Raw genomic sequence first — 15,219 nt, 5'->3', positions numbered from 1 at the left:
TTTGAGCGGGACGAATGCATTAATTCCTTGTTTTATTTCATTTTAAGTTGTATTAAAATAATTCTTTGTTTGGAAAACATCAGGAAAAATTGGATTTTAATGCTTGTCTTCTCCTTTGTTCTGCTTGCAGCTTGCCTATGCCTGTTTAACCATGCTACGATGGGACTCCGCCAAGTCCCAGGGTGCTGTCGGGCTGGCAGGCGTCTTGTTGGTTGCACTGTCAGTGGCTGCAGGATTGGGTCTATGTTCTTTGATTGGAATTTCCTTTAATGCTGCAACAACTCAGGTACAATATAAAATCAATTCCTTTGTACCAAAGAAAAGGAAGTTATCTTTTTCATCGTTCTATTTTATATAATGCTATTTGTTATATTATCCATCAAAAGAGAAATAATTTATCCCCTGTATAAATCCCACAGATTTAGTTGAATTTTAAGATTAAATCAAAGAATACTGTAATGACATCATCATCTAGGTCTATGAACAGTCAGTTTACAAAGTAAAGTGGAGGGGATAAATGGCTTTTTGTTTTTCAATTATATTAATCACTTGAATTTCAACAGTGTATTCTAAATTTCTATGACTGATGTCAGTGCATTTATTTTGATGTCTGACTGGCTAGGAGATTCTACAACCTTTTGATTTTCTAATGCCTGATCAAAACAAAGATAAAATATTATTTAAAAACAGCTCTGAAAATGCTACCAATTCTAAGAGATGGTGGATATGACCAAAAAATGTCAGCTCAATGTTGAATGACTTGATCAGGTCCTTGGAGCGATTTAAAATTCAAATTTATTTTCTGGAAAAGGGAGTAAATGGGATGCTTTCAGATGCTGATACACAATGATCATATTACTTTCTATTTGATTAATGTTGGGCTAGATTTTTGCAGAGTTGGAGAGACACAACAGACTTTTAAAATAGGTGGCCAAGACCTATTTTCATTACGCCTGGGCCTATTCCCTGCACTCCCAGTTTTCATCAAAGTTCATACAGACTCCAAGCAAATGGCGATGTGTAGAAGTCAAGGAGAAGAATCCTGAGTAGGTGAAGAGTGACTATTGTCAGTCTGGAAGCACTCCCACTATTAGTCAAATGGCTCATTTAATTTCACTCCAGGGGGTTGGTCATGTTCAGTGCTATAGATCAATGTCTGGGGATTACAGATAGATCAGTTGGAATGCAGTTGAGACATTAGTCTAAAAAGATAAACCAGTGTTTCCAATGAATGAATAAGAAGTGTAGAAGGCATGCAGAGTTTGTTGGGAGGGGGAGATGTGTAAGAGCTGTTGAGTGAGCATGACATGTACAGTACTGAGAGTTATAGAACACTAGCCTAGATATGATGTGTATGCAATGGCAGAATTCAAGTGAGTGCAGGCCTTGCAAGTATGAGGTAGAAGGGAGATAGCAGTTCCCTTGTGGAGCACAAGAAATACTGACCTTCTTGTGTGCAGTGCTGGTGTCTTATTTAATGCAGAACATGACCTGTGCTGTATTGTATGTCCAGGACTGCTGAATCTGTTAGCATGACATTCTTTGGCAGCCAGCAGGAAAAGGACTGTCCTCATGTCCACTACCCTGTCCACCAGCATCTCCAGATTGCTGTTGTGGAGTGAGCACATTTTCAAAATCAGGCACAGCCATTTCAGAGGATGTTCCTGTCCTGCAACATCCGTAGTGGTACAACTGGGCTTATATGTTTATATGACGCCAAAGGCATGTAAGCTGGGAGATCTCACCGGTGGTAAGAGCTACCACTTTTCTGGTCACATGGGAAATGTACTGACCAGCTCAGTTCCATAATTATTGAGGTACAAAGTGGAGAGTCATGTGAGAAAAGCCAACCGGAGTCATTGAGGACCAGAGGCCATGAAACACAGTTGCCACCACACTCTGGGCTGAATTTTCTCACCTGTAGTTAATGCTGTGTGTGAAAAAACATTTAAAAAACCATTCATTCACAACAATTTTTAAACATCCCTATTACTGTGATTGCATAAAAGTGCCAATCAACCAGACCTTTAAAATATTAAAAGCAGAAACTGCAAGTGCATGACACCTCTTGAATTTGAGAGATAAATATTCAGCAATTGAGAAATAGATCTAAGAGAAAGATATTGTCAATCCAGCAATGTTTTTTTCCACTTACTACAGATGCTTCAACAGATTAATAGATATCTGGGCTCTTTGCCATTAATGCACAACGAAGCAGTATACTAGGCGAAAGGGCATTGATGGGCCTACGTGGGCATGATGGGAATAGGAGTCATGGAGGATGAGTGGTGGGGTATAGATTGCCATGCAGGGGTCATAGAGACTTTGCAGAGAGATGAGGGGTAGAGGGCTGTTTTTTGTTTTATTGCTTTTATTTTAAAATCCCAGAGAACCATTTAGACAGCCCTGGAAAGAAGATCCCACTTTTTCAAGCACTTTCTCAAGCAGGCTGATCCAAGAATATTCCAACTCCCATTTCTTGCCATCTGGACGACAATCCAGCCAGATCGCCTGAACTTAATTTTATGTCTTTTTAATTTTCACATCTGAGCTCTCATCCAAGACTGTCAAAATTATAAATGATTAAATTTGCATTGACAAAGTCTTTTTTTTTGTCAGAAGTATAAAATAATACATTTCCTCTTGCTGCCATGTTTTCTCCTAAGACATTTTGAAATATGTTTATACTGATGCATGTTATATTTGGATTCCAGGATAGCAACATCCATGAACAACAGTATTTATACTAGCAAACTATGCACCATTAAATTTGAAAGCATTGTAGAAAGCCTGATTGTTGATGAGTCTAGTATTGTGCCACCAAACAATGGAGCCAGAATTACTATTGTAAACTATGGAAGCCATAGTGTAGTCACTAATCTCCCTGAATTTAGACCCAAACACAAAGCAGTCTAACTACTAAAATTGTATGGCATTGATTATCAACTGGAGGCATATTAGACCATTAAATGAATCATCCATGAATTGAAGCTTCATTGACTCTTTAGCTGTACTTTGATTACCTATGGAGTAGACCAAGGTGCATTGTTATAGGTTTGCTGGTACTGGTAAACCTCAGTTACAATTATCACGGGAAATACTTTGTTCCATTGGCAAATTAAACATGACAATCTCAAATTGCATTGGACATTATAATGACATTGTGTGCTGTTCATTGAACAATATAGCACTGCTAATACAATCACTGACTTAAACTAGGTAAAAACAATGACCGCAGATGCTGGAAACCAGATTCTGGATTAGTAGTGCTTATTCCTGATGAAGGGCTTTTGCCCGAAACATCGATTTTACTGCTCCTCGGATGCTGCCTCAACTGCTGTGCTCTTCCAGCACCACTAATCCAGAATCACTGACTTAAAACCCAATCCCTATGGTAATCTGTTCCAAATTACAAATCTAAACTCAACATTTAATTTCTTCATCTTGACTTGTAAGTTAAGAATGTATGGATATTGCATTAAGAAATGAAATGGACTAAGTGCTATTGAAATAGATGGCCTTAAATTTTCATACATATTATAAAGGTTAATGTCACTACTTTTACTACAGCAACAACTTTCATTATAAAGCACCTATGGCAAAGAGAAATGTCTCTAAGTACTTATTCTTAATACTTAAATATTAAGGAACCCCAGTGGATCTCCGGACTGAAGGCCAGAAAATGGGGTGGAACATGGTTCATCTGAGATTCCGTCCCATATTTCAGGTATGGGAGGCTGTAGGTAAATCTACAATCCATGTCCACTCCTACCCCATTTCATTAGGTCATGTCTAGGAATTTCCTAGACAATTGAGAACTGTTAGATTTTAGACCTTCAAAAAGCTACCAAACCTGTATCAACCAAAGGTACTTAACTTTAATTAAAAGGTTCTCTTATAGGTGAAAAGTGTTAAATGTTTCTTTTTAATTTCTATCACCTGTGTGATCCTTAAACATTTGCTGCCAAATCAGGGTGGACTCGACTAATGTGCCATTTGACAGTGGCCTGCCAGTCTATACTGATGACTATCTCTCTGTATTGTGAGATGGGGTTAAAGGCTCTTTGTATCAGCAAAAATACAGCCTCCTCTGCTATATCTCTGCCAGTGAGGCAGACCAGTCAAAAATTTGCTCTCTGGGACTTTGTTAGATTTTTCACAAAATTAAGACTTACAAGCACTTCATAAAATTAAATGCAGATGAAAAATATTTTTGACAGTTGTTTAATGTAGTCACGGATGCAGCACTAATGATATTAGCTACTTCATCAGCAACTGCTTTAATAAGAATATTTAAAATTCCATATCTGAGATACTTATTTGTTAAATTTAGATTGTCTTCATCTGCAGGTTTTGCCTTTTCTTGCTCTTGGCGTGGGAGTGGATGATATCTTCCTTTTGGCACATGCATTTAGTGAAACAGGACATAATAAAAAGATTCCATTTGAGGTAAGAATAAGAAATTAATTTCAGGAAAGCTGGCAAATAATCTTTTTGCATTCCATTTTTTTTCCATTGATATTTCTTTGGTGATACATTTAATAACATTTCAAAGCAGGTGTCTTTTTTTTGTAATTAGTTTTATTTGCAACCGAGGATTGACGGGGGAGAGTAATCCAAATGGAAAGTACTTGCCTGGACTTCAGTTAGCTTTTAACAAACCTCATGCGTATATCTGTAACCTGGATATAGAAATTTGGCGTTCACTGATAATATGGCAGAAACCTGTATTTGCTTAACTTTCTTCCCATCACCAACCACAAAACCCTCACCCTCACATAGCTGCAACTGCCCACCCACAACTCCCTACATGCAATATGCTGACTTTAAAGTCTTTGTTAGCATGCTTAAAGCATTTTGACTGTCTCATTCTGTTGAAGCTTTTATGTGTTTTAAATCAAAAGGTAAACAGTTCCTTTTGGTAGGAAAACATTATCCCTCTGGTTTTGAATGACAAACTAACTCAATGTGTGGTCCAGCATTACATTGCTGCACCCTTTTTTTTTAGATAAGGGAGTGTCACTCTGTGTTAGTAGCCCTGCAGATATGCTATCAGCCAAAATATGAGGATAATGTAGGAATAGCTGTATCAAAAACAGAGATTGTTCTGCTTTGATGAAAAAATGCCCACTATTCTTCTCCAGCACAATAGGGTTGTGGTGCAGTTTGTGAGTAGAAGATTTAACGTATTAACACATTAACTAGATCATATTAAAGAAATTAACTGTTTTATAGTGTGGAGGAGATGGGCGCTGCTGTTCTGTATGTCTCGACTTTCTAGCATAATGTAGAACTTACTATGTTCCTTCAAAAATGGAAATTTGTTGTTATTTTTCTGAGCAATTGTCCAAATGCCAGGTTTTACTTCCCAGAAAGAGTAGATATTTTTGGTACAGCGATGTCAGCGAAGCGTTTAGAAGGTTAAGTTGAATAGTATTTCAACTCAGGGGAAAAGAAAGATTAGCAGTTCCAAAGTTGGAAAGTTGATTGTAATTGGTGTAGTATTTGTGTACTGTTGGCAGTGTTTATAGCCAAGATGGTAATCTAAACTACTCTCATTCACTAATGTTACTTTCTATGAACAGTAGTAATAAACTTTATCCATGTATTCAGAAGAACTGTTTTTGTTTAATTTTTTTGTACCACCTCATGACTTATGGAAATAGACATCAAAAATCTTGTTTTGATTTTCTTTGTCCTATTCTTCCCCTCTACAGGACCGAACAGGAGAATGTCTAAAGAGAACTGGAGCAAGTGTGGCCCTTACCTCCATCAGCAATGTGACTGCCTTTTTCATGGCTGCTTTAATACCTATCCCTGCCTTAAGAGCATTCTCCTTACAAGTACGTGAAGCCATACCAATCAGATCTTTTTTCAAAAAGACAATTGCCATTGCTACCGAGTGAGCTACATGTTACATTTTTTAAAAAATAAATTGTGATCTCAGAAGTTATGTATACAAGTTAAATTGTGTTTTAATGAAATGGTGACATGTGTGAGTCTTACTTTTCAGTAATACTGTTATTATAGTAGGATAGAGACCATCAAAGGGATGATTGAAGAAATGTGGCTGAAATGCACACCATTGTCAACAAGATGTCACTAGGGACAATGTTAGAGGTGCCATTACAGTGCAGTTCATTGTGATAACCCTGTTGTTGGAGAAAATATTTCTGGTGAATTTCTACAATTGTCATGAAACATGAAAATCCTTTCCAATTTAAAGGTGGTCAGTATTTAATGGCATTTACAATGATGCCTTGTTTGCCAGAACAATAAACACTAGAAGTGAAATTCCTTGTGAAATAATTTAATACTTTTGAGGCTGTCTGTATATAAGGCTGCAGTCACTTTTATTGCTAAACAGGCAAGTTAAAATGAGTTCTGCAGTTTCAATTATGAAGTAGCAGTATGTTTCTAGTCATTGAAGTGAACTTCATCCTTCAAAAATCTGCAAATGAGTAATCTCAATGCTTAATACTTATCCTGGATCAAATCCAGTAAAGGAGCACAATTAATTGACATTGATCCTGTTGTAAATGTGTGCATGAATGATACATGATAATAAGTTCATTTTTGAGTAGAATTTTTCCCAAATCAAAAATTAACTACTGCAGGCTAGCTGATGTTAGGAAAATGAAGACAAATTTTTTTTCAGTATTGCTGACTGGAGACATAATTGCTTCAGCTTAACATGGAGACAATTTATGAGGTCAGGTAACCTCAGCAGTGCAGATAAACTGTACTATTTCAAAAGAGTAATTTTGCTTTTTGTAACCTGTGTCTCCACTCATTTTTCATGCTGCTTGACCTATAACCTCCCCAGCGGAAGTGAAGGGCTGTAATTTTTCTTGATACCTGAGATAATAATTTCAGCAGCTAGATACTGCCATAAGGGCAGCACTTTGAATAGTAATAGGTTCTACATTCAGAAGTTGAGAAAATATTTGCAAAACTGTGTTTTCTAAATACCTATTAAAAGTGAATATCAATGTAGAAAGTACAGAAGCAAATTTCCTTGATGGTGTAAGTTTCAGTTCCCTAATCACCTGCTCAGATCAGTTTGATTGGCTGGCAAAGCACAAGATTAGCATTCAGTATTCAAGTTTACACAAAATGTGAGGCTTTCCTCTTTTCGTCAACTTGGTTTGACTTTTATATAAAAAAGAATTCCAATTGATTTATGTGTTCAGAAAGGGAGTTGACTTTGACCTTTTCCTTAAGACAGTGTGAGATAATTATCAAAGTATCCACATCTTTTGAGGCCCCACTATCTGTAAACTAATCCAGCCGCTGAGGGAGAATAAATGGTTTCCTGATTAGCTCTTGCAAATACAGTCTGCTTTCAGTCTCACATATCAATAGTTTCTTCTTTCCTTTTTTTTACCCCCTGTTATTTTTCCTGGAATGTTTGGCATAGTTTTCTTCTTCTGAATTGTTGGTCAAGTAACAAATCTAAATTTGATCAGCTTTGGTGTCACAGTTGACAAACAGAGTATATTAAGGTAATCAGATCTAAATTGGCAAATTTGTGAAACTTGCAGAAACCTGCTGAAGAACTTTTAAATACATCTATGCATATTTATTTATCTAGTATGAATAGGTTTAGTTGGAAAACATTACACTGTATGGAAAAGGAGAATAATAAACTCCTTGGCACAGTTGAGTCAGATTGAGTAAGTGCAGAAAATGGGCAATATAGCTACTCTCTTTCCCCAATTCTTTAACCTTTGTAGACCCCTGCCTTGTACTCTGAAAAAAAAGCTGTTGCAGCAATTTAGAACTAGGTATTGAAAAGGATAACAAAGGGAAAATCTAGCAGAGTTGCAATCTGGCACAAATAAGGTAGGAACTGTGGATGACAGGCCTCATCATCTGCTCATCACCTCTGACTATGCATTACATCCATTCTCTCTGGGTGGTCTGGAATGGTGTATACAGCATGTACCTTGGACTGGGCCCCTACTAAGCTGGCTTCTCATTCTGTACCTCATGCAGAGGCGCTTTCATTCTTTTTAACCTTAGCATGAAGTAACTAACTTAACTATGAACTATTGATTTGAATTGTTTGACCAATTTGATTTATAGTTTTAAAAATTGCATAAGTCAATCTACCTAGATGAATTAAGTTTGAAATACTCACTTTCAGAGTTAGTATGTTCATTCAGAAACCGTTTTTGAAGGATTTATTCAATTTACATTGAATTAAGATTATAAAATATAATTGTTTCAAACTCCTGAAAATAACTTCTGATAATCCATAATTAGCATTTAACATGCACCTCTGCCTTTTTAAACATAATTTTATTCTTACCTGAGCCGTGGAGACACAGGATTGTAATACAATTCTGAGGTTTGTTTTTGGCACCTTGTACAATGAGCAAAGTATAAGGAACTATTTCAGATTTCTCGGGATACTGTTGTTCCAGTTAATGATGTGAGCCTTTCACTGCTGTCCTCATTGTTTAGTTGTGGTGCACTGCACATTACTACATGGAATGTTATCCCAGACTCTGTTCTTTTTGATAAATGCTGTATAAGTTACAAACTTACATAGAAGTCCATTGATTTAGGTGAAGCACTATACTGTAAATGTGTGAGCAATGCATGGCAAAACAAAACTGAAACTTCATCTTTCTGAAAAATAAGTTAGAAGAATGGAGGCTTTTTAAAAAATACTTTTAAAAATAAAATTGGTGATTATGTTTTACTTATTTACAAAATTACATTAAGTATTTTTGTGGAAAAGTTAAAAGCTTTTTGAAGAGGGTTTGTGATTTGCCATTAATTACTTGTTCATTTTTTCCCTCTCCCCACCAAGAGTAATGCAAACCTTTCTTCCTCTATAAAATATTATAATGTTAAACATATTGATGCTGTGATTACTTAATATTTGTTACATAAGTGTCCAGATACTTTCAGTTTACTTGTTTCGCTTTTTTCTCTAAAGGGCTGTGTTTAATTTTCATTTCCAGGCTGCTGTTGTTGTGGTATTTAACTTTGCCATGGTTCTGCTCATCTTCCCTGCTATTCTCAGCATGGATCTCTACCGCAGGGAAGTTAGGAGACTCGACATCCTCTGCTGTTTTACAAGGTATGGGCCAACTGAAAAGCTGACTTTTGTATATCTTCTAAAGGTTTTGTGGTATGTGAATAAAAGACCCCACAGCTTTGCAGCACTGCTTTTCTTGAGAAGCAGGACAAGAATGAGTTTTATGACTTTTTTTGACTGGATAATTTACTAGAAGCAGAATTGTTTGAAGAGCAATAAATGCTCTTTGCCTCTGGAAAAGTAAAAGATAAATTGAAAAGTTGTGGTCTGTAGTAGAGAATTACAGATTTTCCCATGAATTTTAGTAGAACTGATTCCTTCCATTCATACTTAAATGCTAGCAAGTTGTCATCCCATTTAATAAAACACTTATTTAATAATACTGATCTGAAAAGTTAAGAGTATTTCTTGTTGATACTGAAGAAAAAAAATCAGTAGTGCTATCAGAAATTCAGAACAATAGCTAAGAATTTAGCCTGCAGTTGGTCTTTGTGACAAAGGACAGGCACACATGGTGCACACTGTGTACAAAGGACAGATAGAGTAACTGGTGGTAAATTTCAGATACTAGTTTACAAATAGCTTAGAGTCTAGCTTTGATGAGTAAAATTGTTCTTTTAGCGTAAGCACTGCTAAGGCTTCCTTTTGCAACAATGCCGATAGGATGGCAGGTTACTGCGTGTTTCTCACATCATGCGCAATAACAGGAATGTTACAGGTTTGCAGTAGGTCAGAAATTGAGGCCAGATTTTGGAGAATTTTTCTTTGTTTGTACATTCTTTTTTCCAGCTGCATTATTTCCATTCACATTCCTGCCCACAGAAACCACTACATTGAGTTTCTTGTCAGGCTGTCTAGGATAAAACACAGATCCATATGGAAAAGTCCAGATTGCAATGTAGTATTGGGCCTGGCTTGTTTGCATATTTGATCTCTTGGATTCCATGCAGAATGAAAGTTGTAAATGATTAGATGTAACAATGAACAGCTTGGAGGATTAAAGTGAATGTCACCTTTGCACTGCCATAACATAAATGTTTGTTCTCTTTCTTTTAGTCCTTGTGCCAACCGAGTGATTCAAATTGAGTCACAAGCATATAGAGATACCAATGACAACCATCCTTGCCAACCACCACCACCCTACATCAATCAAAATTTTACCCATGAGACTCAAATTACCATGCAGTCTACTGTCCAGTTACGCACGGAGTACAATCCTCACACCCAAGCTTACTATACAACTGCTGAGCCTCGATCTGAAATATCTGTTCAACCAGTCACTACAACTACACAGGATTCACTTAGCTCTCAAAGCCCAGAGACTGCTAGCTCAACACGAGATCTTCTCTCCCAGTTTACAGACCCCAATAGTAACTGTGTAGATCCACCCTGCACGAAATGGACTCTCTCTTCTTTTGCTGAGAAGCATTATGCACCACTGTTGCTAAAGCGAACAACAAAGGTGAGTATTAGAGCCGCAACACTTACCTTTGTTTTCTGGTGGCTGAAATACTATTTAATCTAGTGTCATGAAAAAGTATTTGCATTCAACCTTCTGAGTAGATATGAGGGGTCTTTCAGAACTTTGCAACCTGGCATCAACATGGCAGAGGGAATCATCCAATCTCTCGTTCTTATCCAAGTTAGACAGGCTCTCCAGGTAGGATAGTAACAAAATTTGCAGGCACTACAAAAACAGGGCCAGGTTAACTGTGAATAAAACTGTAAGCAGCTTCAGGAAGGTATAGACAAATCAAGAATTTGGACTGATGGATGTCAAATTGAATTTAATGCAGTGAAATGTAAGGTGTATATTTTAAGAGAAATGAGGAGTAGATATGAATGAAATTGGAACATTTTAAAGAGTTAAGCAAAGATTCAGATATACATATCTTTATTGGGAGAGGAGGTTTGTCATGCATGTGGTTCTTGATTCACTGATAAACATATATAAATTTAACACAAACATGATTCAGTCACTAAACCCGAAACATTTACTCTGATTTCTCTGTGCATTTCTCTGCACAGATGCTGCCAGACGTGCTGAACTTTTCCAGCAATTTCTGTTTTTATTTCTGATTTCCAGCATCTGTTTTTAGTTTTTATATATAAATTTAACATTATTACCAATAAGTAGAGGAGATGTTTAGGAACTTTTTCACAACGTTGTTGGGACATGAAATACTCCACTAAAAACAGCAGTTGAACTAGAATTCTTGTTGGCCAATAAAGAGGGAATGGATAGATACTTGTAAAATTAAGGAAAAGCTTAGCAAAGAGGGGAAGGGAATGGACCAGTATGGAGGGATGTGTTAGACCAAGTGACCTCCTTGGGTATCTATTTGGGCATTAAAAGAAGTGAGGAGAAACAGAAAACTCAACTGCTCGAGAAGAAGGCTCCAAGTTACATAGAGGCCAGCAAATTGTGTACCTTCTAATCCCACTGTCTTCCTTTGCAGCAAACTTGACAGAATAGAATCTTGAGCCATATCTGGCGATTTTCAATGCAGAGTTGACCACTAAGATTAAACCATTATTGCACGAGACAGAACATAGGTATATAAAATGTATATACCTTTTATACATCACAACATTCTATTTCCACATGTATAGAAAACTCCTACTTTGGACAATTTAGATAGTAAAATTTGGTTTTTAAAAAATGTAAAGTCTATGTACAGTTGCAGTTACACCTTTAGATTGTGCTATGATTTGCCTCTATAATATTACCTATGATAATGTTAATTGTAAGTTCCCTTAAGGTATTGCAATTGTCCTGGCACTTGTGCATCTGCAACATGACAACATTACCTCTGCTCAACACCATCTGCCAAAGTCACTTGTGAGATTTCTTAACAATTACCACTGATGATCCTTCATAATCAGATTGTTTATTTGGGCGACCACCAAGTGTTGTACTTAATTAATCCTGTCCAGTTCCTTCCATGTTTAAGCCCTGTGAATTCTGTTCAGTTCTCAACCTGACTGTTCCTTTCTTATCTTTTATGATGCAGATTGTGGTCACATTGCTTTTTTTGGGTTTGCTTGGGATCAGTCTGTACGGAACCACAACAGTCAGAGATGGTCTGGATCTTACTGACATTGTACCTCGTGAAACACGAGAATATGACTTCATCGCAGCACAGTTTAAATACTTCTCTTTCTATAATATGTACATCGTAACTAAACAAGAAACAGACTATCCCAGTGCTCAGCACCTGCTGTATTATCTCCACAAAAGCTTCAGAAATGTGAAATTCATTTTATTGGAAGATAATGGAGAGCTTCCAAACATGTGGCTGCATTACTTTCACAACTGGCTAAAAGGTAATAATAACAATCTTATCTTCTTTTAAAACATTAGATTCAGATATATAAGTTAAAATATTATACTTACTTACTCAACTTATTGTATCGTTAAAAGAAAACGAATAGAGTTGCACAGCCTCAAACAAGCGATTATTTATTAGCTTTTCTTCAGTTCTGAAGGGGAACACCAAATCGGTGCTCATACGTTGTATTTTTGAGTCTATTTATGTTGTTGTGAAACACCTTCATGTGTCTTTTTATGTTAAAATAGTTATTTCCATTCAGATTGCAGCAGATGCATAAAGTATGGATTTTTTGAAGTTCATCTAGAAGAATAACAATTTAGCAATGTACATGTATATTTGATAAAAGTATCACAAAAGCCTTTTTAGGAATGGAAATGTGCCATGGTCTGTCATTTAGAATCTTAATTGAAATCGTTTGGAGTGTGTTTGGTGCCAAACTATTTGCAAGGGATTGGCACATTGCAGTTCAAGTGCTGAGATGTTGCCACCAAAGAGTTCCAGTGTTTACTTTGCCCAAGTTTGTGGGTGGATATAGGTTTCCTGATTTGCCCTGTAGCAATAGTTTGCCATGCCACAAGGGGCACGTCTAGGGTGCCTCTGTTAGAAACATTCTGCAAGATCTATCAGAAGGGGTTCAGTCAAGGAGTGTCATGCCTGCATTTCTCCCAGAGACAATAAATCAAATCCCTGCTCCATTAATTAGAGATTAGTTTTAGCATATTGTAGATAACTGCATGTTGAATTACGAAGTTTAGTAATAAAAGGTCTTCAAAGATCACAAAATCATTTGCAATGCTGGGTTGTTGCAGTTATCCTCAGCACCTCTAATCTGAGAAATCTGGAGAAGAAGATCGGCCAGAGGTTGTCTGTCAGAGTGTGTACATGCATATTTTCATTCACAAGCTGATGTTCAGCTCAGGCTCAACTGATCTGATGAAAACTATTGAAAGGCTACAGATGTGTTATTTTTGTTGTTAAGTTGGGAAAACTTGCCTTCTTCACCACCATGATACTTGAGTTCCCATTCATTTCTCCAGAATCATTCTGTTCCATTCTCTGATTCACCTCTTTCAACCACTTCTGTTGTGGCTGCTTCACTCCAGCTTTGGACTATTTCTGTAATTGGTGGCAAGAATTCTATATCATGATAGTTTTACCGCATCAGAAAATGCTGCTAGCAGTGCATAGCAGAGTCTGATCCCTCAGCAAAACAGTTGCATTGAGCTGATATCAGAAGCACAGTAAGGAATGACTTGTAGTAGGGGCTCCAATAGCAATTGGGATCAAAGAGAAACTAGCAAGGTGAAATTATGAATTGAGGTGGACAACACAAAACATTGAGTGTTTTATACTGTATCTTATTGTAAAATTTTGGAAATATTTTGTTTCCTGTGATCTTTATTCTAAAAATTAAAAAAAAGAGCTGTGCACCGTATTTAAATTCTGTAAATTGGTGTATTTTGTTATCAGGTAGTTATAAAGTTCATTACTGTTGTGGCATTGAGTGTTTGTGTTGATGAGTTAGAAGATAATCCAGTTGAATTGTTGAGAGAAGCTAAACTTTGAAAACATGCGTGCAAGCCAAGGCCACACTGAGTAAAGTGCTTTGAAACCACATAGGTAGTATTTACAAATGGGTTCCTCTTCATTCCAAGCTGGGCCAGGGAATGTGCATCAAGTTTGGCAGGTGTGCAGTGTGTGTTTTTGAAGCTGCTGCCATTGTTTCAAACCAGTTTGTTTTAAGTTGATGTGTGCAGCCTATGTGGGAATTTTTTTTTCAAACTGGAATGAGCAAGTTCAGCCCTTAGGCAATGGCATTTGTGCCTGGCTTCTTTAGCCTTATCTCCTTACAGCTGTAGTTAACCTATCAGATCTGTAATGATGGTTTTGATTACAGCTTCAGTGCAGCTGTGAGGTGGGTCTAAACGTCCGGGTATGTGGTTTGTCATCTGCTCACACAGAGGCTCGTTGTACAGGGTTGTGGCTTCCTGTTCCAAATCTGATCCAAATTACCTGCTTGGAACAGCAAGTGATCTTCCATGCTTTTTAAAAGGATGCAGAGGAAAATCACAGTTGAGAGTGAATAGGTGTTGGCTGTGATCTTTACATGTGCTGGCAACAGATATCACGACTTGTAAGTGCTGCCCAAGTCAAACAGATGGAATGAATTGAGGACACAGTGCTAACTCATGCTGTGCTCAAGGAACGGTTGAGTTCCTTTTACTTTTTAACTTGTGTGTTCAAACTATTTTCTCTCTGTGCTGAACATATTTTCCTTTAGTCTGTTCCATGGAATTTGGCTGTGTAATATTGCTATCAGAAAAGGTTACTATGAATATAATATTCATATTGTACACTGTTACAAGCTTAATAATCAGGGAGTTCTTGTATTAGGCATCTTCAAACAAGCAAATAAGGAGGGAGCTCAAAGATGTTTAAGGATAAATTTTACTTGGTGTTGAGACTTAAGCGAGTAGTGAATGACCTACTTCAATGGAGTGTGTGATCCAGGCACTGGCTTCATCCAAGTGCAGTGGGAAATACCATCAAAGTTAGTGGGCAACAGTTAAGTTTCACATGGCTGTGGGTGTTCAGACAGTCAGCTTACTCCCATTGAGGTGTTCCCTGGAGACAACATGTGAATGGGGCATAGGAAAAGATCATTGGGCAGTGAATCACAAACTGCAGGTAAGAAACTCTACTCCTACTGACTTAAAAAGAACCTTTTCCAAGTTTGTTATCTCCTGCTTGGTTTCACTGGGCATAACGTGTGTGTTTCTCCTTAAGTGTAGCTATGTTGGATAGCGTGCTCAGTAATATAACTGTGATGAA

General features: G+C 37.1%; 1 protein-coding gene across 4 annotated transcripts in view; it reads left to right on the top strand.

The window, feature by feature from the left end:
- ptch1 (patched 1) overlaps positions 1–15,219 on the top strand; it is a 96,477-nt gene that overhangs the window by 50,802 nt on the left and 30,456 nt on the right. For 3 of the 4 annotated variants that reach the window (XM_072586028.1, XM_072586018.1, XM_072586039.1), the window contains exons 10-15: positions 131–286; positions 4,351–4,449; positions 5,718–5,843; positions 8,976–9,094; positions 10,109–10,514; positions 12,067–12,379. In XM_072586028.1, coding sequence (XP_072442129.1) covers positions 131–286; positions 4,351–4,449; positions 5,718–5,843; positions 8,976–9,094; positions 10,109–10,514; positions 12,067–12,379 — 1,219 coding nt within the window. Of the gene's footprint in view, positions 1–130; positions 287–3,647; positions 3,728–4,350; positions 4,450–5,717; positions 5,844–8,975; positions 9,095–10,108; positions 10,515–12,066; positions 12,380–15,219 lie in introns of those variants that run through there. The other variant, XR_011962670.1, reaches the window with a different exon arrangement.

Source organism: Chiloscyllium punctatum, chromosome 2, assembly GCF_047496795.1.
Source record: "Chiloscyllium punctatum isolate Juve2018m chromosome 2, sChiPun1.3, whole genome shotgun sequence".
In the NCBI taxonomy this organism is placed as follows: Eukaryota; Metazoa; Chordata; class Chondrichthyes; order Orectolobiformes; family Hemiscylliidae; genus Chiloscyllium; species Chiloscyllium punctatum.
The sequence above is the reverse complement of the archived record's forward strand: the minus strand, read 5'-3'. Positions and strand labels throughout refer to the sequence as shown.